We start from the raw sequence: 24,715 nt of genomic DNA on the forward strand, positions 1-24,715 counted from the left end.
AATGAGATGGTCAACAAAGCTAACCCGATATTCGATGGGGGGCGTCGGGAAGCTTTCCTCGCTGGGGAAGATCAGCGCCTCCTTCTTCTTCATCAGGCCAAGTTTCTTCAGCATGTTCGTGTCTTGGTTTGTGATCTTGGATCTTTCCCACTCGGAAACTTCCAGATCTGGTGTCGCCATGCCTGCGTCGGGGGTGGTGTGCTTTGAGAGCTTCGTCCACGGCGTCATCAATGTTGGTACTGAAAGGATCGAGGATGAGGATGAGCGCGAGAGCTTGCTCGGTTGCAATGGAGGATTTTGGGCAGAGAGAGGATAGGAGCGCGGCGCAGCGAAGGGGATGCTATGAGGAAGACGATGGTTATTTATGGCGAGCTAACGAAACGCCGCGCCGTTGGATGGTGAACAAATGGATTCGATGCCCTACACGTGTACCCATGGGTAACACGGTCTTTTTACTGAGATAGAACTGAACAGACGCTACAACGCGCGTGCCAGAAAAAGCGGAGGACGTGTGTCCCCCACTTGCGTAACGTGTCAAGTATCGCAGAGTTTCGGGTCCACAGGTCAGTGACATGACATAATTCGTGTCTTCCCGATACAGAGGTCGTGGCTATCGTCAGCACTGATGTCACTTTTAAAGAAAAACTTCGAGTGCGGTGCTATGACAATTGGCGACAGAGAAGGATTAATGATAATTTCGGGAGCCTTTGATCAAATACAAGTTTTTGTTCAAATGTTCGGGGGCTACTTTTTAAAAGAGGTTTGGTAAAGGAGTTGATTTGGAAGGATAAGCATTAGTTTACAGTCGCCATCAAAAAACAACCTCATGAAAAGAGAACTTCGAGCAGTTTCATCAAGAGTAGATAAGGAAACTTCGGGCATCGCAATAAAGAAAAAGGCGAGAGCCTATGATCAAATACAAGCATTTGTTCATATGCTCGGGGGCTACTCTTATCAGAAGTATTGTTTATACTTCTGATAAGAGGTAAACGCGGATGATAAAATATAGAGTTGAGCATCAGTAAAGCAAGTTGAGCCTACAACCAAGTATAAATACTTGACTGTAGCCTCGGGGGCTACTCCCATCGGGAGCGCTGGTCGCGCACCCGATAAAGATGGGAGAATCCGAAGAAGTGACAATATAGCGACAAAGATGCTAAAAAAGGTGAGCCTACAACCAAGTACAAGCACTTGGCTGTAGCCTCGGGGGCTACTCCCATCGGGAACGCTGTTTGCGTGCCCGATGAAATTAAAGAAGGCATGCTGAGCATATTTCGAGTTATACAAATAACTCTTCACATACTCCCATCGGGAGGATAAGATAAAAATATACAAGTCATCCGTTGACTCGAATAAATGTGCTATTCCAGCAGCCGAAAAAAGCACTCGACAATATATTCTCAGAGCGCCTCAGTCGCGAATTAATCTCTGAATGCCGCAATACTTTGCGAAGGTAAGTCCCCGGGATCCGTCCTGTGCGGCGTGGCACCGCCTCTGACGGCGCTTTGCTACTTTTTCCGTATCAGCAGATAAGAAGAAAAATCCTAACGGACGCGTTAGGTACCCGATAAAGCATGACTGGAATTCGGCATCTGGTAAGACCTTAAGAGGCACATGTCGAATTACGCCAGTATCCCGAGATCATGTCCATGGACGCGATCTTGAAGTAGGTTTTGGCGGATTACCACAAGAGCAGTTAACTGGTACCTGATCCGTCATATGAACCAGCCCCAATTACCGTTATCCCTGTACAATATATGACTATTTTATTAAAGTTATGTGTTGACTCGAAGAAGTTATATGGTAATTGTAAAGATGGTGATTTTCCCTGATTCTTCGATTCAAGCAAAATCTCGGGGGCTACTGACATAGGCATCCCCAATGGACCTGCCAAAGATGGTACCCGGAGTTTTACTGAAGGCCCATGACCCAAAGTTTATGAAGCCCGAAAGCCCAGTCGTAAGATAGTTTTGGAAAAATAGAGTTGTATTAGGAATATTGATTTGTAACTATTACGGGACGAACTCAAAGAGTCTCCCAGACTTTGTAAATTGAACATCACGAAACCCTCGGCTCCGCCTCCTATATAAGGGGGAGTCGAGGGACAAAGATAGCATCGATTTCATTGTCAACACAAACCCTAATTTTCATAGCAGTCGAGATCTACTTGCCCTTTACTTTCCTGAAAATCCTAGTCTATAATCTGTAGGCATTGATAAGTCGATACCTTGTCACCAGGCAGGTGCACGTTCCCCAGCGGTGGCACGACGTTCAGCTCCGGTGCATGAGCCGCGCCACGTCGACGGGCAGCGGCACCCTGCTCGGTCGCGCCTCCTTCTTGGTGCCGCTGCCGGACGCCTCGAAGTCGTTCTTCTTCTTCCCATGGTGATGCAGCGTCGTGCAGTGGTGCGGATGGGGGCGGAGGTGTGGGAAATGGTAGGTACGATGCCGGTTGATTTTTAAAGGCCGGACGCGCACGGGACACGATGCCATTAATTACGGCGCAGAAGCCCAACCACCGCCGCCAGTCCTGCTGCCGAAGAGGAAGCGATGCCATTGATGGCGAAGGCTGCGGCGCAGACGCGGAAGCGAAAACTACTGAGGGACGGCTGCGGAAGCGATGAGATCAATACGGCTCGCTGCAAGGCGACCCGTTGGAAAAGCGAGCGGTAACTTGACGCGTCCGCAACGATGCATTCGAGACGCAAAATATGTGTCGCGTTTGCGTTTCCGCGGATGATCCGATTACTACGTGTTGAGCCGCTGAGTCTGGTCCTAGAAGAGCCATTTTTCGACCGCGTGAACGTAAACGGTTGCTTATCGTCTGTTTGTTTATCGTCTGTTTGCGTCGCTCTGGAAAAAAAAAAAAAGTAGCACGCCTATCACGTGCGCTGGTATCGTGAAGGCCCATTTCGGCAGTAGACAAAAGAAAGAAGGGAGAAAAAACACGAGTCCAGCCTCGAGCGGCACACAGCCGTCGCCTCCCCTTCTAGTCCAGTCTCGTCAAGGGTTCCCGGCGGCGAAATACGCCGCCCTCCGCCGCCCGGATCCTCCGGCGACCGGCCTACGAGATGGCCTCGGAGATTCCGGAGATCCCGGGCCACCTCCTGGCCGAGATATTCCTCCGCCTGCCGGCCCCAGAGGACCTCGCCCGCACCTCCGCCGCATGCGTCGCCTTCCGCCGCCTCGTCACCGACGGCCCCTTCCTGCGCCGCTTCCGCCGCCTCCACGCCCCACCCCTCCTCGCCTTCCTCGACCTCGAGGGCTTCCACCCCGCGCTCCCGCCCCACCCCTCCGCGCCCGCCGCCGCCGCGCTCGCCGCCGCCGGCGCCGACTTCGCCTTCTCCTTCCTGCCGCCCCACTGCTCCTGGATCATCCAGGAAATCCGCGACGGCCGCGTCCTCCTCGCCCGCGACCACGGCGGAGAAGAGCGCCCCCCGGTCTTCCGCGAGCTCGTGGTGTGCGACCCCTTGCACCGCCGGTACGTCACGCTGCCCCCGCTCCCATCCACCCTAGCCGCCTCGGTACTGTTTCAACCGGCACCCGTGGCGCGCATGCCCTGGTGCGAGCCCTGCCTCGCGCCCCTCGGCGACGACGACGACACAGCATTCACAGTCATCTGCGTGGTGCACTGCGAAACCAAGCTGGCCACCTTCGTCTTCTCCTCGAGCACGGGGCAGTGGCTCCCCTCGGCGAGCAAGGGCTGGAGCGAGCTGTTCCGCGGCAGGGTCGAGTCGGCCGCGGACGCGTCGGTGCGGGAGCCTACTTCATCCAATTCCCCGCTGGACCCGACGTTCCTCAGACGCCACTACGCGTACGGCTGCTTCTACTGGGAGTCCACCATGGCCAAAAGGAAAGACCTGCTGGTCCTCGACACCCGGACGATGGAGTTCTCGATCACCGACCTGCCATCCAAGGGGTGGGGCACGCTTGGAGTGGCCATTCTGGAGGCAGGGGAAGGCGAGCTCGGGTTGTTCGGCATACGCGACCAACCGGCAGGCGGCAAACCTGATCTCTGCTACACCGTTAGAGAAAACAAGGGCGGTCAGTGGCAGATGGTGAGGACGATCGCGCTGGGTTCTGGGTGTCTGCACTATATCAAGGCTTCGACGGAGAGGTACTTTCTCCTTGTAAGCGCCGATGCCCCGCGGTGGCTAGGCTCGTCTTTCAAGATGCCAGACTTGGAATACTTCTCCATGGATGTCAAGGAATTGCAGCTTCAGAGGGTTTCTGTGAAACCTTTCGGGGCTGCCTTGTCCAGGACGCGCATATATACCAACTTCCCGCCGTCGCTGCTGTCTTCACCGACAATATGAAATGGTAAAGTTTTCTACTGCATCCTAGCTATGTCCTGCATGCCTTTCATAGTTATCACACAACTTTATGTCTAATGATTCATAGTTCATTATTGCAATTGACCGTTCTTGTTTACACAATTACCTAGCAGTTATTTTTCTTGTGGCTGTGGGAAAGCTGATCAAGCTGAGGAGCATAATTGTGATTCTTTCTCTTGTTTGGTCTAAATGTTCTTTTAAGAGGACCCGGCACAAGAGAGAAAATCTTTCACGTAGCTCATGGATCCACTATTATTCTAGGACTCTTGAGATCACAAAAATACTAGGCCACGATATTTTCGAAGAATAGTTTTATGGTTGGGGTAAAGGAGAAGCAATGCAATTTTTAGTTCCAGTTGTTTACCTTTGGAGTGTTTCACCTCAGCACAATTCATAACAATCAAACTCATCCATTTCAGTTTCTTTTTATAAATACAAGGATGCAGAGAATTTTTCTTCTGATCATCTTCAGCTCTGCACATTGCTCGTGGGTTACCTACTGCATCTGTAGGTTGCCTCCTGTTGCTAGGCGTCCACGGCCCTCGAAACAGGTTATTAACTGCACAACTAGATGAATTAACTAAACAGCCACAAGAGGAATGAAATAACATTGTCTTCAGTACATGTAGTATAGCACTATGTGTCAGGGAGGATATGCAGTAAATGCCATTTTTCGTATCAAAATTAAATTATTGCTCTCCCGCACGAGTGAAACATATTTTTAACTTAAAATGGTAAAAGTGCCAGAGCTCTTAGGACGTGTGAAGCATGTTTAGATAACATTAAATTCTTGGTCATGTATGCAACGAAAGGCTCACAGCCAATGCCACTTTTAGTTAGTACTTACACTGCCATTTCAAAAATATTTGGTAAAGTAACATCAGTAGTACAATAATTTGTATGCATGTAATAAATCTGCCTAGTAGCTCTTTCGCAAATAACAACCTTATTCACTGCTCTTAATAGCAAGAGTAGCGTGCTCACAAGCTGTTTGATTTGAATCAGCCTCATAAGATCAGTTACAGGTTGATACCCTAATAGATTTCCCTTCATGACTTAAGTTAGATTTTATTCTGTGAAACACACCTAAGCTAGAAGTTTGTTATACTACTATGTAATATACAAAGTTCTGCAACACTAGATTACCAATTTAGCATGATTTGAAGATTTCCAGATTTTGTTTCCTTTTATGTACATGCCTCTCTCTGCCTGTGTTCCAACTTGCATTGCAAATTACAGTGCTAGACACATAAAAGTATTACTTTGCAGTCACATATTTCAATTCCAGTTGAGATCAACATCACATATTGGCTAATGCTATTCTTGTAATGCTTGTGATACTGTTATATCTAGCACAACACAAAACCTATATAACACATTCCTTTTAGCTCGTAACCCCTTGAATATGTAATCCTATACATTAAATTTTACCCATTTTTCCCATCATTATTGTTGTCTTCACCAATAATATGAAGCTGTAGACTTTCTAATGTGCGTCCTTCATTCTAGTTATGTCCTTCCCTTCAATTTATCATACAGCTTGTCTAAATTTTTGATAGTTCATTATTGCACTGGTCATTCTTGTTTACATGATTTAGTATCAGTTATTTTTCTTGTACTCATGGAAAATTAATCAATCTCAGGAACATAGTTGTGGCATGTTCTCTTATTTGTTCCAATTCACATTTTAAGAGTCATATAAGAGAGATGACCTTTCACATAGCTCATGTATCCACTACTATTGTAGGTTTCATGTAATCATAAAAATACTAGGTGACAGTAATTGTTGTAAAGGAATAGTTCTATGGTCAATGTAATGGAGAATGAAAGCAAGTATAAATCCAATTTACCTTTGGAGTGTTTTAGGATAGTTTGAACATTTCACCTGCCTCTTTTCTTGGTCTGCCAATGCGTGTCATTAATCTCTGTAGGGTGATAGAGGGCATGCAACAGACACTTGTCTATCCTTGATGGTTCATTCTTACTTGGATGATTTTGTATCAGTTATTTTTTCTTGTGCTTGTGGGAAAGTTGGTCAAGCTTTGGAAGATAGTTGTGGTTCGTTGTCTTGTTTGTTCCAACTCCTGTTTTAAGAGTCATACAAGCGAAAACATCTTTCACATAGCTCATGCATCCACTGCTATTGTAGGTTTCATGTAATCATAAAAATACCGGGTCACAATAATTGTTGTCATGGAATAGTTCTATGGTCAAGGTAATGGAGAATGAATGCAATTATAAATCCAGTTTACCTTTGGAGTGTTTTACCTCAGGAAAAGAAAATCATTACAGTCAAGCATGACTCATGTCCAATTTTACTTTACAAATATAAGGAGGGATAGAAGTTTTCTTTTGGTCATTTTTAAGTATATCGGTTTTTCCCCTCATGATGGTTTTGAAACAAATCTGCGTAACTGGTATGGTCACACCTAACAGCATGAGTGAGTCACTGCTCTATATAGAAAAATCTATGATTTGTTGATTGTGACTAACCAAGAGTCCAAGAACCCTCTTATGTATTTCCTGTAAGTTAGAAGTGTTTTTCTTTGGAACTCCCTTCTGATGTATCTCCTTCCGTAACCGAAGATAGAAGTGTTTTTTCTTTCCGATGCATCTCTGTAAGTCAGAAGCTTTTTTCTTTGAAGATAAACTAAGATAGAAGTTTGTTAATAGTGCTTGGTAATATATGAAGTCTCCCTAAAAATGGAAATGCAGGAAACTAGCAATTTAGCACTACCTAATATTTCCAGGACTCATTTCTTTTTGTTTATTGCTTTGCATGCCCCTGTCTGCTGTGTTCCAACTTGCATTGCAAAATAAAGTGCTAAACATGGAAAAGCAAGTCTTTGCAGACACATATTTAAAAATCCAGTCGGGATCAGTATCACCAGTGGAACAAATGCTAGTCTGCTAGTGTTTATCTAGCCCAATATAAGACCTCTATAGCGTGTTCCTTGTGAACTCTTGAATCTTTGTAGAAATTATTCCCATAATTCTTTTTGTTGTCTGAATTTCTGTATTGTTTCTTCAGGTTCGACGGAGCCGTGATCTGAACAGCATTGTCAACTCAAAGCAACTCTTGGTTTTGGGAGCGTGGAGTTCTCTCAGAACTGATCACCTCGCCTGCAAAACGACCCAATCTACACTGCTCCACTGGACGGTGGTCGTGTCTATGGTTTTGGTCAATTAGTGTGACAGCGTTGTGGATGTTCCTTGCCTAAGAGTCTGCAAACTTAACTGCATGCTTCAGGTGGCAGTGCTCATGTCTATGTCGTTCTTCCTATCATGCCTAAGAGTGTGACATGAAGTTAACTGTCCCTGTCTATCGAGGATACATTGTGTGATTTGTTCTCTACCCTGCATGTCTACACAGATCACATCCAGGATGCAGGCCAGACCATGATCGTGTGGAGGATGCAATTGTGGTTGTCAGAGCTGGGCGTTGCATTGGCAGCGGCGCCTCTCATAGGTAGAGCGATTGCTGCATAGTGTGAAGCTTGCCAGCGGTAGCAATGGCGTGGTAGTGCCAATGTGTCGGGGAGGTCTTCTCTGCCGTCTCGAACTCTTGATGTCCTAGACGAGCGTGAGGCGCACACCGTGCCTCCGGTAGATCCTGCGCTCTTCTCTCCTTGCTCGTGATTTGCAGATTGGCCAACAATCTAGGTTTCTGCTCTCTCCCACCTCGGCATAACAGTACAACACACCGAACACCTGGTGTGTAACAGCTCGTTCTTCCCTTCAGGAAGCAGCTAGAGCCTAGAGGCGTACTTACCGGGTCGACGGCGACGGCCACTCCGCAAGCCGGTACCTCAACCGGGTTGACGGCGACGGCCACACTCTGCAAGCCGGTAGCTGTAGTCCTGAAAAAAAAATCTCCACCGGCGGCCCCATAGCGTTTTGGAGGTCGGTATCGAAAATTGGCTCGCACCGGTGCGCCCAGAAAGCGCTGGCGCTTTTTTCATGCCGGCCCTTTCGCGAAGAGCGCGAATTGGGCGCACCGGCGCCTCGCGGCACGACGGTTTTCACGGGTGGGGACACCTTGTCAGCGAGAGGTCGCCACGGTTCGCATCGAAAGCGATGCAGGAAGGTTGGTCGTCAGCATTTAATGGTCTCCCATGCGGAAACTGAGGCGGCGACTGGCCACGCGGCATCCACCCGCCTTCCCCACGCGCCTACGCCGCCGTAAATGTGGGTAGTTGGCGACGCTATCCGCCGTATTAGTACGTACGTCGCCCGCCGCCGCGACGCTATTCTCTCATCTCCTCTCTCGTCTCCACCACCGCCGCCGCGCCATCCTCTTCTCTCCACCTCAAAAATGCTGTGCCGTCTCCGCACGACGTACTCAATGCTTGGCCTCAACGGTCGCGCGCTACATGCAACGCCTCAACCACCACCGCAGCCGGAGTCGCAGCCCGACGCCGCAGTCAACCCACGGTTCGTGGTGTGGGACGAGGCCTACGTCACAGACGCAGAAGCCGAGGCGGTGGAGGAGGCGGCGCAGTGGGGCGAGCAGCCGCAGGCCCCCACCGACCCGGAGCAGGCGGTGATCCTGGCGTCGTTGAACGCGCAACGCTTCCGGAGGTTGAAAGAGGAGGAGCGGGACGCCTCCTCATGGCGGCGGAGCGACATAAGCTCATCGAGCTGAACGCTCATCTCCACACCGAGGCATTCGCCCACGAGCAAGCGAGGCTTGCCCAGAACGAGGCTTCTCGGCAAAGGCTGGCAGCGCGGGGACAGCGCCGCCGGTAAGCTCCTGCGACGCCGGTGGCCATGCTCCACCGTCAGATGCGCGAAGCAAGGGCGGAGAGGTGGGCACGGACGCAGACGGCAAAGGGGAAGAACGACGACGAGGCAGACCCATCGCGCGATCCAACCGACGGCCAGTAGATTAGGGTTAAGTGTTTAGGTTTAAATTCGAGTAACTTTTGTATAAATTTTGTATGAATTTCGGTTTTTAATGTCATTTTAAATTTAAATTTCTATTGGGGATGCCGTATAGGGACGTCGGTGTGGGAACAACATCACTAAATAGAGGATGCTCTGCCGCCGCCCCCTACCGGCGACTATTTGGGAGCCGCCGGTGGAGATGCTCTGAGTTGCCACGGCGACGGAGGCGACGGGAGGATGCGAGCACACCAGAACGACGGGTACTGAGGAACTGGCAGCCGCCGCCGCTCTCGCCACGACTCCACGAGCTCCATGGGGCTGCAATCGCAGTACGACGCCGGAGGTGCGCGGGAAAGGAAAGAACGAAATGAATGCTCCAGCTTGGTCAGACATGGCGCCTCAAGCTTCGCCGTTGCGCGTGATATATTTATAAAAACTTTCCATCTGCGGTTAGTCTTGGTGCCGGTTACGCTTTCAGAAAGGAAAATGCTTCTGATCATCCGGGGGATCAAACGTTTCATCGTCCGCCTCTGACACGCATGCGATGCATAGTGGGTTCTCTCCACGCACGCACATGGGTGGGCCCAATTAAACTGAGCGGTGGGAAATTTCCTACCAGTACCTTATCTACCTCCGCTCACGCCAAGAAGCAGAGTAGTCATCTTCTACCTCCCTCTCGGTTGCTCCCCTTCCCAGACAGCTCCGTCGCTCCAGCGCGCGGCCGCCACACCCTCACCCGCCTCTCCTCTGCGATGTCGCAGCCTCCCCCGACTCCCTCCACCTCGCAGCCACACAACCTTTTCCGCTCCCATGCCAAGCTCTGGCTCAGCTGCGCGTGGCCGCCTTGCTCCCCCGACCTCCTCTACTCCAGCCGCCCGCCGTGCCCCCGTATGCGCCCATGCTGAGCTCCGCCGGCTGAGCTTTTTTGTCTCTCATACGCGCGGCAGGCTCGACGCCGACGCCACCTCCTCGAGGGGGCTGCTACCTTGGGGGCGCGGTTGGTAGCACGGCTACGGCCGGTTGCAGCAAGGGCGGCGGCCATTTGCAGCAGGGGCGGCGGCCGATAGAAGCAGTCGCGACGGCCATTGGTAGGAGCGGCGGCGACCATTTGCAGCAGGGTCGGCCGCCGGTAGTAGCAACGGCTGCCGCCGTTCGTAGCAGCCACGGAGGCCGTCGGCAGCAGTGGCGGCAGCCGGCAGTAGCAACAGCTGCCGCCGTGCGTAGCAGCCACGAAGGCCGTCGGTAGTAACGGCGGCGACCATTTGCAGCAAGGGCGGCGGAAGGTAGTAGCAACCACGGAGGCCGTGGGTAGCAGCGACCGCGGCATGTAGTAGCAACCGCGGAGGCCGTTTGCAGCAGGGGCGGCGGCCGGTTTGTAGCAGCGACCGAGACCGTGGGTAGCAGCTGCGGCCGCCGTTTGCAGCAGGATGGCGACCGTTCGAAGCAGCGGCGGAGGCCGTGGGTAGCAGCGGGTGGCGGCCGGCCTTGCTCCAATCGACGGTTGGGCGTCGCTACAATGGTAGGGCTGCATATATTGCTACCAGCGGCCGCCATCGTTGCTCCGAGGCACACCGGGGCTGCTACCAGCTGCTGCGTCCGCGACGGCGCGCCGGGTTCTCCGTCGACGGTCCTGACCAACAGAGGAGCGCCGTCGGCCTGCACGGATGGGGCACTGGGGCAGAGCGGTCGAGGAGGGATGCCCAACCTGAGGTAGGACCACACCTGGGCAGCATGAGTCCGTGGACGAAGACAGCGACAGGTGGGCGTGTTTTTCTTTATTTTTCTAGGTGGGAATTCTCGTTGTCCCTTGTCCGTGGTGTACGGTTCTGATTGTTTGCATCTACGGCTGGCGACCCGGGGGATCGGAGTGTTTGATCCCCCGGGGGACGCTCAGCACTGTCCAGCTTTCAGGAACTCTTTTCCGGTTTGAGTTTGGCACGGCTAGTCGGCTAGCACTTGGGCACCGTGGGAAGACATAAAACACTACGGAATCGCTATCCTGCAAAACACTGTCGCCGCAGCTAGCAGGTCTTGCCGGGCGCAGTAACCATGGATCACACGCAAACCTTGCCAGACGACGTGCTCGCCAGCATCCTCGGCCTCCTCCTGCCGCGTGACCTCGCCGCCTCCCGCTGCGTGCGCAAGGCGTGGCTAGCCATCGTCGACGCCCATCGGCTGTTGCTCCCGCACATCCTCCCGCACTCGGTGCGCGGTCTCTTCTTCAACTACGTCGATTTCCATCGCCCGCACTTCTTTGCCCGCCCCTCAGCGCAGCCCGCGATTAATGGCAACCTCAACTTTTTACCACATCACCACCATCATTTCAACACAATCTTGGATCACTGCAACGGCCTCTTGTTATGCAATGACGCACCGAGCACGCGCTGCGTGGTTAACCCTGCCACGAGACAGTGGGATAATCTGCCTTGGAAGTATGAGAATGCTAACCCGCATCTTGTGTTTGACCCCGCCGCCTCACCGTACTACGAGGTGTTCTCGATTCCGCGAGTGCCTAACAAAATAGTCCCAAACTCACCGCCACCGGTGCCTCAAACGCTCGCAAAGTCTGGCAGCCTCAAACAACCCTCAAGGTCCCATGATGTCCAAGATGGATCCACAGAATCATCATCGAAAGAGTACAAACAAAAGAGTGACATGTTGCCGTGTTTTGAGTCATCGTTGATTGACATCAGAGGGGAGAACGATGACCCAACAACAGATTTGATGGAATGGCCACCATATTTATGGGGGTTAAATGTATTCTCATCTAACACAAGGCAATGGCAGACAAGGTCGTTTCTCCGTGAATGTGGGGCTGCAGGGACAATGGCTGATGCACGACTAGATCTATTGGAGCCTAGACCTTCTTGTTGGGGAAAATATGGGGGACCGAGGCGGCGCTACAGTGCTTATTGGAAAGGATCACTCTACGTGCATTGTCATGGCGCTTTCGTCGTGAGGTATAAACACCGAAGCACATCTTTGCAAAATATTTTTCAAATTATTCTACTTGTAGTGTTTCGCCTCTATGTGGATGTTTTTACAAGCATCACATCACTGGAGCATTGGCATTGATGATATTTTTTCTTGAATTAATTAATATTTGTGCAGGTTATCTTTGTCAGATTGCAAATACCAAGTAATACAAGCCCCCATAGATACCAAGAAAACCAACTATCCACAATTTCTTGGGAGATCGGAAATGGGGGTGTACCTTGCAACACTACACGATAACTATCAACTTCGGGTATGGACCCTCAGTGAATCAACCAGGTGGACACACTGGGTGTTGAAGCACCATGTTGATCTTGAGCCATTGACAATGGTAGATTTACATGACATCAGGGTTTTTGAAAACACTTGGACCATAGGCGATGATGATAATATTCGTTATTATGATTATAATTTTGATGATGAGGAGGAGGAGGAGGAGGAGGAGGATGAGGATGAAGAGGAGGAGGAGGAGGAGGATGACGGCGAGGAGGAGGAAGAAGAGGAGGAGGGGGAGGAGGAGGAGGTAACGAGCGAGGAGAGCGACTGGAACTCCGACGATGACAATATCCTGAATATTGAGGATTATGGTACTTGCGACGGCACCATCACCTTCCTTGGGTTTCACCCGTACAAAGAGGTTGTTTTCCTTGGATTAAGATCGTTGGTAGGAGTGGCTTATCATCTGAAAAGCTTGAAAGTTCAATATCTAGGTAAAATGCGCGCAAAGGATTACCACAACTTACCTATAGGTGGTATACATGAATGTTTTGCGTATACCCCTTGCATGACTGGGAAGCTTCTTAAGCATGCCTCAGGGTCCTACGCACAATAAATATTTTGGCAATAGTTTAAGGAACGACGCCCTGATGTTTAGCTCCTCATATTACTTTTTTGCCATCGTCTCTTTGAAACTTTTCTTGGTTTGTTATGTGGATATCATGTACTATGCATTACTCCCTCCGTTCCTATATATAAGCCATATAGTTTTTTGAGAAAAATTCCAGAATATAAGAGTTATTGTGTTGCCCTACTTGTATGGACACTATTTTTAGAGATTTGATTAGGTTTACTTATCTTATGCAAAGTCCTCTATTAGCTCACGACAATTACTTAGGATTAATTCAAACCAGGTGTAATTTTTCCGAAATATGAGTTCCTTAATTTCCATGCCAAAAACTATATGGCGGACCGGAGGCCGGGAGTATTAATTAATGTTTGTTCTTGTTAGTTTCTACTACCTGAGTGGAAACAACTGCATCTTTATATTTTCTGCTTGACCGCTACATTCCTCTCTTATTCCTAAAATAGTAAAATGACATTCATCTTGTTTTCATTACCGTTTTTATCACTTGGCGGCATGCTTTAATAGGCATGTGCTTCCGAATCCGAGTCAAAATTTCCACCCTTGTGATAGGTGAGCACATACCAGTCATGATACTATTTGAAAATTTACTTAAGTCGGTTGTGGATTCACTGGGGGTCCACGATTTAGATTGATGGATGTCTGTGGGTGGTGAATTGCAATGGTTTTGCACTGTTACACAAATACAAGACTAAGATTAAAGACAAGTGCACATGAAATGGATATTATGTCAAACAACTTAATACTTTCAAATTTTAAAAGTAACGGAAAAGCTATGGGCCGAACATGCCCGCATTTGCAAGTTAGCGTGACGATGACAAAGGTAAGTTGCCAAGCTATTTTTGTTGTTGTTGTGGGCCTAAAAATTTATATTTTTCGCATAAAAATACCTCCGTTGGTGACACATCGGGCGGCTGCCACACCCGTCGTGCTCGATTCCGCACGTTCACGACATGCACGTCCAAAGGTGAGGCGGAATATCATTTTTTAATGCACAAGTACCAATTGGCACTACGTAAAGAATCAATGATGACGGTCGATGATTTATGACTTGTTTCCGTTAATTGGAAAAACTATTTTCACTTGGAAAATATTTCCATCGCTCGAAATTCACTATATGAAGAAAAAACGTCATATCATACGTTCAGTATCAGTATCCACTGTGGTCTCACAATACAATAAGATCCTTTTATGTATGTATATGTATAGTAAACATGTGTTTGGCATACACATCTAGGAGCTTTTGTTTTTTATTATTTCTCTCTAAAAATAATCTAGGATCTTTTGTTTTTCTTTCTACTCTGACTGGAGCATTTTGAACACGTTTTTTCTCAGCATTTTGAGCTCTTTTTTAAGGGATTTGAGCACCTTTTCTGGACCGAGTGGACGACGGGCAGGGAGTTGTGGTTTCTACCGATGGAGCATTCGCAAATCAAAGGACGTGTGGTTTCTACAGCAGGGAGTTGTCAGAAATGACCGCATTGCCTGCAAGACGACTCAATCCACATCGCTTCACTTGGCGCCTGCCGTGCTCCTGTCTGTTGCTTCAGTTAATTAGTGTAACATCGTTGTTGATGCCCTGCCTAAGAGTTTGGAAAGTACAAACTAGCAGTGCTTCAATTAGGGCGCTTGGGTCTATTAGAGATAGAGTTTTGGGACCCGACTAGGACATGTGTAGTACTCCTAGTCGGTATAGAGTTCTATGGTCATACGATGTAATCTCTCCCTATCTCCCAATTCTCTCCCTGTACCAGACTACTATATATACATGGCAATAGATAGCTCGGAAACTATCCGAGTAGATTGAAACTACCTGATCATATTGTGTTCTTATATGGTATCAGGCCGGCTCTTCCGCCGGTAATCCATCGCAAGCTTCGACGTCGCCGCCTGCTGGTTCTTCCCCAGCCGCCATGGCGTCCTCCTCCCAACCGCCGATCAACCTCGGCCTTCCTCCGCGAGAGCTTCTCACCAGAGATAATTACCCGATCTGGCGCTCCCAGGTCCTGCCCGCGATCCGCGGTGCGCAACTCGTCGGCCTCCTTGATGGCAGCGATGCTGCTCCGCCGACAGAAGTGGAGATCGTCCCCGCTGACAAAACCTCCGGCACTGCTGCCAAGATGGGGCCGAACCCTGACTACGCCTCTTGGCTGTCTCGCGATCAGATTGTCTTGTCCTACCTTCTGCAGTCGCTGTCTCGCGAGATTCTACCTCACGTTCACCGGATTGAACACACCGCCGGTGTCTGGCGCGCCCTTCAGGAGATGTTCGCCGCCCAGAACGAAGCCAAAATCAACAATCTGCTCGTTGCCCTTGCCAACACCAAGAAGTTGCAGATGACGACCTCGGAGTTCCTCTCCAAGATGCAAGGATTTGCAGATGATCTCATTGCTGCTGGCCATCCTCTCACCGATCGCCAGCTCGTCTCGTATATTCTCGCCGGACTTGGCGCTGACTACAATGCCCTGGTGGCCGCTCTCGGCGTTGCGACGACGCCGATCACCCTGAGCCTTCTATTCTCTCATCTGCATGCATATGATCAACGGCAGCTGATGCTCAATGGTCCCTCTCCACCGGAGTTCGAGACCTCTGCCAACGCCGCCGCTCGCCAATGGCGCCCACGATCTGCCAACAACAACTTCGCCCGCAACCGCGGTGACCGCGGTGACCGCGGTGATCGCGGCGATCGTGTCGACCGTGGCGACCGTGGGGAACGACGAGATTTCCGCCGTGATGACCGTCCCTTCTATCAGGGCCGTGGGGGCGGTCGTGGACCCTCTGGAGGCGGGCGAGGCCGTGGCCGCGGGCGCCGCCGCACGACCCCGTGGGTGGATGTTACCTGCCAGATATGTAACAAGGAAGGTCATCCCGCAAAAGACTGCTGGTCCCGGTACACTGAAGATGATGACTATGGTGACAAAGAAATCCACGCTGCTTATGGGGTCGACACTAATTGGTATCAAGATTCGGGTGCCACTCATCATATTACAAGCGAGCTCAACAACTTGACCTTCAGGGACACATACAAGGGATCCGACAGGGTCAACACCGCCAATGGGCAAGGTATGAATATTTCCCATATTGGTCATTCAATAGTTCGTAACCCTACTCGAAATTTTCATCTTCGCAATATTTTGCATGTTCCTCACGCTTCTAAAAATTTGCTCTCCGTTCATCGGTTCACATATGATAATGGTGTCTTTATCGAATTTCACCCCTTCTTCTTTCTCATCAAGGATCAGGTCACCCGGAGAATCATCCATAGAGGACGGTGTGTTGGCGGCCTCTATCCTCTTATTTCATCCTTGGCGTCTTCTGGATCCCTGAAGCATGCCTTTGTCGCCGCCAAGCTTGACCAGTCCCAGTGGCATAGTCGTCTAGGTCATCCCTCTTTAGTTATTGTTAGACAAATAATAAGTAAGCATAAGCTTCCATGTGTTAGAGATACCAGCATTGTGTCCGTTTGTGATTCTTGTCAGCAAGGCAAGAGTCATCAACTTCCCTACCCTGTTTCTACTAGTGTGTCTACTGCTCCTCTTCAGTTAGTTTTTTCTGATGTTTGGGGGCCTGCCCCAACCTCTGTTGGACGACATGATTATTATGTGAGTTTTATCGATGATTACAGCAAGTTTACTTGGATCTATTTGCTTAAACACAAGTCTGATGTCTTCGATGCCTTTGTCAATTTCCAAAAACTTGTTGAACGCCAATTTGACACAAAAAATTCTTGCAGTCCAGTCTGATGGGGGAGGTGAATATATTAAGCTCAATTCACTTTTTCAGACTCAGGGTATTTCTCATCATATCTCTTGTCCACATGCTCATCAGCAAAACGGTTCTGCAGAAAGAAAACACCGTCACATTGTTGAAGTTGGTCTCTCTCTCCTTGCTCATGCTGGTATGCCTCTAAAATTTTGGGATGAAGCTTTTCTCACAGCCACATATCTAATCAATATGCTCCCTAGTCGAGTTATTAATAATGACACTCCTGTCCATCGCCTGCTTGGTAGACATCCTAATTATTCATCTCTTCGTGTCTTTGGTTGTGCATGTTGGCCAAATCTTCGGCCCTACAATCAGCGCAAACTTGCGTTTCGTTCCAAACAGTGTGTCTTTCTAGGCTACAGCCCTCGACATAAAGGAGTTAAATGTCTCGAAGTGTCCACTGGACGAGTCTATATTTCTCGTGATGTTGTTTTTGATGAGGCAGTTTTCCCTTTCAAATCCCTACATCCTAATGCTGGTGCTCTTCTTCGAAAACAAATTCTTCTCCTTGATCCTTCACTTTGCAATTTTGAGCAGGGGGACGACACTATTAGTGATTCTATTATGGAAAATACTCATACTACTAACCCATCTGCAAGTGTTGTTCCTTATGATCTACAGGGTGCAGCTCGTCGAGACGTAGCAGCAGGTGAAAATTCTGCCCAAAACAGTGCCCCGAGCAGCTCATACCAGCAATCAGGAGAAAATAACAGCAGCACAGACTCCCATGGGGATTTTCTGCCAGAATCCACCTCGGGATCCTCCCAGGTGCCATCGGGATCCGCCTCCGACGCCTCGGGATCGTCTTCTGTCCCGCCAGGTTCTGCGTCAGCGTCAGGCGGGCAGCGAGGGCCGAACGCACGTGGGCGGGACGCGGCGTCGTCCTCGCCTGGATCTTCTGCGGACAGCCTTCCGCATGCACAGCACAGTCCGGACTCAACAGCACGCAGCGCAGCCACAGCGGATCCAGGCGCCTCGCAGTCTGCGCCTGTTCCACCAGATTCTGCTGGCCACACTGGATCGGCTGCTCCTTCTTCACGTGTAGCTCAGCCTGTGCCCTCTCAGCGTCCAACTACACGTGCGACTAGAGGAATTGTCAAGCCTCGTGAGTACAAAGATGGAACAGTCCGTTGGCTTTTGACGGCTGCTACTGATGAACCAACCAATTTACAATCTGCTCTTGATGATCTAAATTGGAAAGGAGCGATGGATGAGGAATATGATGCTATCATGCGAAATAAAACGTGGAGATTGGTACCTCCGCGTGAAGGTAAAAATGTCATTGACTGTCGATGGGTGTATAAGGTGAAGCGTAAATCAGATGGTTCGATTGACAGGTATAAGGCTCGTCTTGTTGCTAAAGGTTTTAAACAGCGGTATGGAATTGACTATGAAGACACTTTCAGTCATGTTGTTAAAATTGCAACTGTTCGTCTAGTTTTGTCTTTAGCTGTTTCCAGAGGGTGGAGCTTGCGACAGTTGGATGTTAAGAATGCGTTTCTTCATGGTGTTCTGGAAGAGGAAGTATATATGAAACAACCTCCTGGGTATAAAAATAGCAGCACACCACACTTTCTGTGCAAACTAGATAAGGCACTCTATGGACTAAAACAGGCACCTCGAGCATGGTACTCTCGGTTGAGTTCTAAACTACTTGCTCTTGGTTTCTTTGCTTCCAGATCTGATGCTTCTCTGTTTATCTATCGTAAGTCCAATATCACCATCTTTATGCTTATATATGTGGATGATATCATAGTTGCTAGTTCTTCTCAAGCTGCAACTGATGCTTTGCTGAGAGATTTGAGTCAAGAGTTTGCTTTGAAAGATCTTGGTGATTTGAGTTTCTTTCTGGGAGTTGAAGTGCAGAAAGTTGACAATGGTATTGTTCTCAGTCAGTCCAAGTATGCTCGTGATATTTTGGCACGGGTTGGCATGTTAAATTGTACTGGTATGCCTACACCATTGTCTTCCTCTGAGAAGATAACTGCTCACCAAGGAGATCCATTGGGTCCAGATGATAGTACCAAATATCGGAGTTTAGTGGGAGCCTTACAGTATCTTACCCTCACTCGTCCAGATATTTCCTATGCAGTTAACAAAGTCTGTCAGTATTTACATGCTCCTTATACTGTTCACTATACTGCTGCTAAAAGGATTTTGAGATATGTTAAGCATACTATGACAGTTGGGTTAACATTTGTCAAGTCTGCATCTACTCTTGTCAGTGCTTTCTCCGATGCCGACTGGGCGGGTTGTGTTGATGACCGTCGGTCTACTGGAGGATTTGCTGTGTTTTTTGGACCAAATCTGATCTCATGGAGTGCTAAGAAGCAAGCTACAGTGTCTAGATCAAGTACTGAGGCAGAGTATAAGTCAGTGGCTAATGCAACGGCTGAGATGATGTGGGTTCAGTCTTTGCTTGCTGAGTTGGGTGTCAGACAGCGACAAACGCCTTGTTTATGGTGTGATAATTTGGGAGCTACATATTTGTCTGCTAATCCTGTTTTTCATGCAAGAGCCAAACACATCGAGATTGATTTCCATTTTGTTCGAGAACGAGTGTTGAGGAAACAGCTGGAGATTCGGTTTGTTCCTTCTAAAGATCAAGTCGCAGACGGGTTTACTAAACCATTGCCTTATCGAGCCTTTGAAGATTTCAAGCATAATCTCAACTTGCGAAGTTGTGATTAAGGGAGGGTATTAGAGATAGAGTTTTGGGACCCGACTAGGACATGTGTAGTACTCCTAGTCGGTATAGAGTTCTATGGTCATACGATGTAATCTCTCCCTATCTCCCCAATCTCTCCCTGTACCAGACTACTATATATACATGGCAATAGATAGCTCAGAAACTATCCGAGTAGATTGAAACTACCTGATCATATTGTGCGCGCAGCGGTGCAAGCGCACTTGCGCGTCCTGAACGAGTCATGGGTCGAAATTGGCCCGTTGTTTGGTAGGTCGGGCTGCACCGTCTGAGTCAAAAAGGACTTTCTGTTTGTTTGCCTGCAGCCAAACCCAAATCTCGATGGAGATGATATTAGGCTTGTTTGGTACCATCCAGGCATGCCTAATGTTACCTCTTCTCTACGACGGGTAGCCTTACCATGCTCTCACCTCCAACCACACATAAAATCACAGTTCATGATAGTTGCAAACTTACGAAACATAGCTGTTCATGAAATCATCCCTAGCTACTACGAATGGCCTAGCTACTACGAATTGCAGTTTATCATAACGGGGTCGTTCAACATACGGGGATCGAAAAATGGGTTCGAGAAACAGGGGATCATAGGGGGGTTCTTCTTCTTCACTTCTTCTTCTTCACTTCTTCACTTCTTCTTTACTTTTTCACTTCTTCTCAGATGGTGGTGTTGCCTCTAACTTTTCACATTCGTCTGCCCAGTCTTGCCTCTTCACCTTCCAGGCATCATTGTCGCCTGCTTCCATGCCATGGCCGGTCTCTACTTCATCAAAAGTGACAACCTCTTCGAAGAACTCATCCTCGCCCCAACCTAGGATCCAGTTGTGAAGAATGCAGCAAGCAAGGACCAGCTTTACCTGAGTGTCAAACGTGTGGAACGGTTTCTGGTCAAGGACCTTGAACCTGTTCTTCAATGCAGCAAAGGCCCTCACAATGGTGACTCTAAGGCTTGAGTGTCGGAGATTGAACAACTCTCTCGCATTCAGAGGTCGGTGCTTCGCAGAGAACTCGTTGAGGTGGTACCTTGTTTTCCTGAAGGGAGGTAGAATTCCAGGTCGGCATGCATATCCAGCATCTCCAAGGTAGAACTTACCGTCAGGGATTTGCAACCCATCAGGCCTTGACAAGCTGTCGGCCAGGATGCTTGCATCATGAGGTGAACCCTCCTACCCAGCAAGCACGTAGGTGAACCTCATATCGAAATCCACAGCTGCTAGAACGTTCTGCTGGTGTAGTGCTTCCTCCCGCGGAATGATGGAGACATTGATCTCGGCACCTTTGCACTGACATGCGTACCATCAATAGCCCCAATGCAATCCTGTAAAAATATTAGCACACAATCATGTTTCTGACAGTAGCACACATCTGATAGGTAGAAGGAACATGATTTTGTACTCACCCTGAAATAGGGGAACCACATGCAGCTGTTCTTGATCTTGGTGGGTGTGTTCATTGATGCTGGCTTGATCATTTCACCTCTGAGCTCCCCAATTGCGTACAACACTGATGCGCGTGAGACACACGTCCGTTGGGAACCCCAAGAGGAAGGTGTGATGTGCACAGCAGTAAGTTTTCCCTCAGAAAGAAACCAAGGTTTATCGAACCAGTAGGAGCCAAGAAGCACGTTGAAGGTTGTTGGTGGCGGAGTGTAGTGCGGCGCAACACCAGGGATTCCGGCGCCAACGTGGAACCTGCACAACACAATCACAGTACTTTGCCCCAACGTAACAGTGAGGTTGTCAATCTCACCGGCTTGCTGTAAACAAAGGATTAGATGTATAGTGTGGATGATGATGATTGTTTGCGAAGAACAGTAAAGAACAATTGCAGTAGATTGTATTTCAGATGTAAAGAATAGGACCGGGGTCCACAATTCACTAGTGGTGTCTCTCCCATAAGATAAATAGCATGTTGGGTGAACGAATTACAGTTGGGCAATTGACAAATAAAGAAGGCATAACAATGCACATACATATATCATGATGAGTACTATGAGATTTAATCAGGGCATTACGACAAAGTACATAGACCGCTATCCAGCATGCATCTATGGCTAAAAAGTCCACCTTCAGGTTATCATCCGAACCCCTTCCAGTATTAAGTTGCAAGCAACAGACAATTGCATTAAGTATAGTGCGTAATGTAATCAACACAAATATCCTTAGACAAAGCATCGATGTTTTATCCCTAGTAGCAACAGCATATCCACAACCTTAGAACTTTCTGTCACTGTCCCAGATTTAATGGAGGCATGAACCCACTATCGAGCATAAATACTCCCTCTTGGAGTCACAAGTATCAACTTGGTCAGAGCCTCTACTAGCAACGGAGAGCATGCAAGAACATAAACAACATATATGATAGATTGATAATCAACTTGACATAGTATTCAATATTCATCGGATCCCAACAAACACAACATGTAGCATTACAAATAGATGATCTTGATCATGATAGGCAGCTCACAAGATCTAACATGATAGCACAATGAGGAGAAGACAACCATCTAGCTACTGCTATGGACCCATAGTCCAGGGGAGGACTACTCACACATCGATCCGGAGGCGATCATGGCGATGAAGAGACCTCCGGGAGATGATTCCCCTCTCCGGCAGGGTGCCGGAGGCGATCTCCTGAATCCCCCGAGATGGGATTGGCGGCGGCTGCGTCTCTGGAAGGTTTTCCGTATCGTGGCTCTCGGTACTGGGGGTTTCGCGACGAAGGCTATATGTAGGCGGAAGGGTAGGTCAGGAGGCGTCACGAGGGGCCCACACAGTAGGCCGGCGCGGCCAAGGCTTGGGCCGTGCCGCCCTGTTGTGTGGCCACCTCGTGGCCCCACTTCGTTTCCTCTTCGGACTTCTGGAAGCTTCGTGGAAAAATAGGACCCTGGGCGTTGATTTCGTCCAATTCCGAGAATATTTCCTTACTAGGATTTCTGAAACCAAAAACTGCAGAAACAAAGAATCGGCTCTTTGGCATCTCGTCAATAGGTTAGTGCCGGAAAATGCATAATAATGACATATAATGTGTATAAAACATGTGAATATCATCATAAAAGTAGCATGGAACATAAGAAATTATAGATACGTTTGGGACGTATCAAGCATCCCCAAGCTTAGTTCCTACTCGCCCTCGAGTAGGTAAACGATAACAAAGATAATTTCTGAAGTGACATGCTATCATAATCTTGATCATACTATTGTAAGCATATGAGATGAATGCAGCGATTCGAAGCAATGATGAAGATAATGAGTAAACAAATGAATCATATAGCAAAGACTTTTCATGAATAATACTTTCAAGACAAGCATCAATAAGCTTGCATAAGAGTTACTCATAAAGCAATAAATTCTTAGTAGAAAGTTTTGAAACAATCACAAAGGAAGATATAAGTTTCAGCAATTGCTTTCAACTTCAACATGTTTATCTCATGGATAATTGTCAACACAAAGTAATATAACAAGTGCAATAGGTAAACATGTAAGAATCAATGCACACAGTTTACACAAGTGTTTGCTTCTAAGATAGAAAGAAGTAGGTAAACTGACTCAATAATAAAGTAGAAGAAAGGCCCTTCGCAGAGGGAAGCATGGATTACTATTTTTGTGCTAGAGCTTTTCATTTTGAAAACATAGAAACAATTTTGTCAACGGTAGTAATAAAGCATATGTGTTATGTATAAGACATCCTATAAGTTGCAAGCCTCATGCATAGTATACTAATAGTGCTCGCACCTTGTCCTAATTAGCTTGGATTAACACGGATTATCATTGCATAACATATGTTTCAACCAAGTGTCACAAAGGGGTACCTCTATGCCGCCTGTACAAGGGTCTAAGGAGAAGGTTCGCATTGGATTTCTCTCATTTGATCATTCTCAACTTAGACATCCATACCGGGACAACATAGACAACAGATAATGGACTCCTCTTTAATGCATAAGCATTCAACAACAGTTAATATTCTCATAAGAGATTGAGGTTTTGTGTCCAAACTGAAACTTCCACCATGATTCATGGCTTTAGTTAGCGGCCCAATGTTCTTCTCTAACATTATGCATACTCAAACCATTTGATCATGAAAATCGCCCTTACTTCAGACAAGACGAACATGCATAGCAACTCACATGATATTCAACAATGGTAAAAGTTGAAGGCGTCCCCAGAAACATGGTTACCGCTCAACAAGCAACTTATTAAGAAATAGGGATTTCTATTTTCGTGCCCTCGGGTCCTTAGTTGTGCTCAGTTTTCCCCAGCTCCTTAGTTTTTCCTCAGTTTTACCCAAGCGTTTGTCTGAAACCATCACACGTGATGTAACGGCCGGTTGCCCGACGGTTGACCGTTATCTTCTGACTAGTGGGGCCACGTAGAGCCTGCAAAGACACGTCAGACCATCCATCTTTGTTTGACCGTAAGCATCGCTGTATCCCTGACCAAAACGCGAACGAGTGGGGCTTCGCTATATCAAATGACAAGTGGGGCCATGACGCTGATACAAGGGGCAATACACGGGTAGGATTAGATTTTTAAACGGAGCTCTACAGCGATGGCACGGAGGAGGTGGCATGCGGGGTGCCGAGATGAGATCGACCTCCACAAAGAACTGCATGAGGCGAGACCAGACGCATTAGATAGATATGAACTAGACGCGTTTAACCATGCAAAGAAGAGAAGAAATGGTCGACGACATCGACGACCACCTCAAAACTTTGACTGACCGTGTCGGACACGAACGCGAACAATGTAGAGAAAACTAGTGTCTCTCCTTTCTGGCGTGTATAGGTGGGTGCTAGGAGAGTGTGGTGGCGAAGGGAAAGACCTCGCGGCGGTCTGTGGCGTCCAGCATAGCGGGTCGGCGTGGCCGTGCCCACAGCGGCGTGCATGCATGTTCGGCATTGGCATCAGCATGTACGTTCGGCATTGGCCTCGGCGGTATCTCTGGTGTGTCAGTGATCGAATGAGGGGACGGGATTGAGGGTGCATCCCGACGTTGACCTAGCAGTGGCGGCGAGCATAGCCATTCTGACCATGCCAATATCGGCATCGGCATCGTTTGGAGGCTGTGGTGCTCGAATCAAGTTGGGATTTGTTTCTTGTAGGACAAAATGAATTTGAAACAAGTTTCATGTTGAAGGTTAGGTAACGAAAGTTTGTAACTATCCCAAAA

At 48.4% G+C, this 24,715-nt stretch overlaps 3 protein-coding genes across 3 annotated transcripts; all 3 read left to right on the forward strand.

The window, feature by feature from the left end:
* The first annotated feature begins 2,938 nt into the window (after positions 1-2,938).
* LOC127323602 (uncharacterized) lies at positions 2,939-7,689 on the forward strand. The gene is made up of 2 exons (XM_051351716.2): positions 2,939-4,320; positions 7,366-7,689. The coding sequence occupies exon 1, from the start codon at positions 3,072-3,074 to the stop codon at positions 4,314-4,316; it is 1,245 nt and encodes a 414-aa protein (XP_051207676.1). The 5' UTR covers positions 2,939-3,071; the 3' UTR covers positions 4,317-4,320; positions 7,366-7,689.
* A 2,178-nt stretch (positions 7,690-9,867) lies between these two features.
* On the forward strand, positions 9,868-14,420 carry LOC139834045 (uncharacterized). The gene is made up of 3 exons (XM_071824427.1): positions 9,868-12,181; positions 12,333-12,697; positions 14,413-14,420. The coding sequence occupies exons 1-3, from the start codon at positions 11,271-11,273 to the stop codon at positions 14,418-14,420; spliced, it is 1,284 nt and encodes a 427-aa protein (XP_071680528.1). The 5' UTR covers positions 9,868-11,270.
* A 570-nt stretch (positions 14,421-14,990) lies between these two features.
* LOC139834046 (uncharacterized) lies at positions 14,991-19,533 on the forward strand. Its single transcript, XM_071824428.1, has 2 exons — positions 14,991-16,140; positions 17,198-19,533. Exons 1-2 carry the CDS (start codon positions 14,991-14,993, stop codon positions 19,531-19,533), a joined length of 3,486 nt encoding a protein of 1,161 aa, XP_071680529.1.
* Positions 19,534-24,715: the final 5,182 nt, after the last annotated feature.

The sequence above is a fragment of the Lolium perenne genome, chromosome 7, assembly GCF_019359855.2.
Source record: "Lolium perenne isolate Kyuss_39 chromosome 7, Kyuss_2.0, whole genome shotgun sequence".
Lineage (NCBI taxonomy): Eukaryota > Viridiplantae > Streptophyta > Magnoliopsida > Poales > Poaceae > Lolium > Lolium perenne.

Bases quoted from the DNA above. Each gene is read 5' to 3' on its own strand.
- LOC127323602 (XM_051351716.2), top strand. From the start codon at position 3,072: ATGGCCTCGGAGATTCCGGAGATCCCGGGCCACCTCCTGGCCGAGATA.
- LOC139834045 (XM_071824427.1), top strand. From the start codon at position 11,271: ATGGATCACACGCAAACCTTGCCAGACGACGTGCTCGCCAGCATCCTC. The intron at 12,182-12,332 runs GTATAAACACCG...ATATTTGTGCAG, and splicing joins CATGGCGCTTTCGTCGTGAG to GTTATCTTTGTCAGATTGCA.
- LOC139834046 (XM_071824428.1), top strand. From the start codon at position 14,991: ATGGCGTCCTCCTCCCAACCGCCGATCAACCTCGGCCTTCCTCCGCGA. The intron at 16,141-17,197 runs GTATGAATATTT...GTGTCTTTCTAG, and splicing joins CAACACCGCCAATGGGCAAG to GCTACAGCCCTCGACATAAA.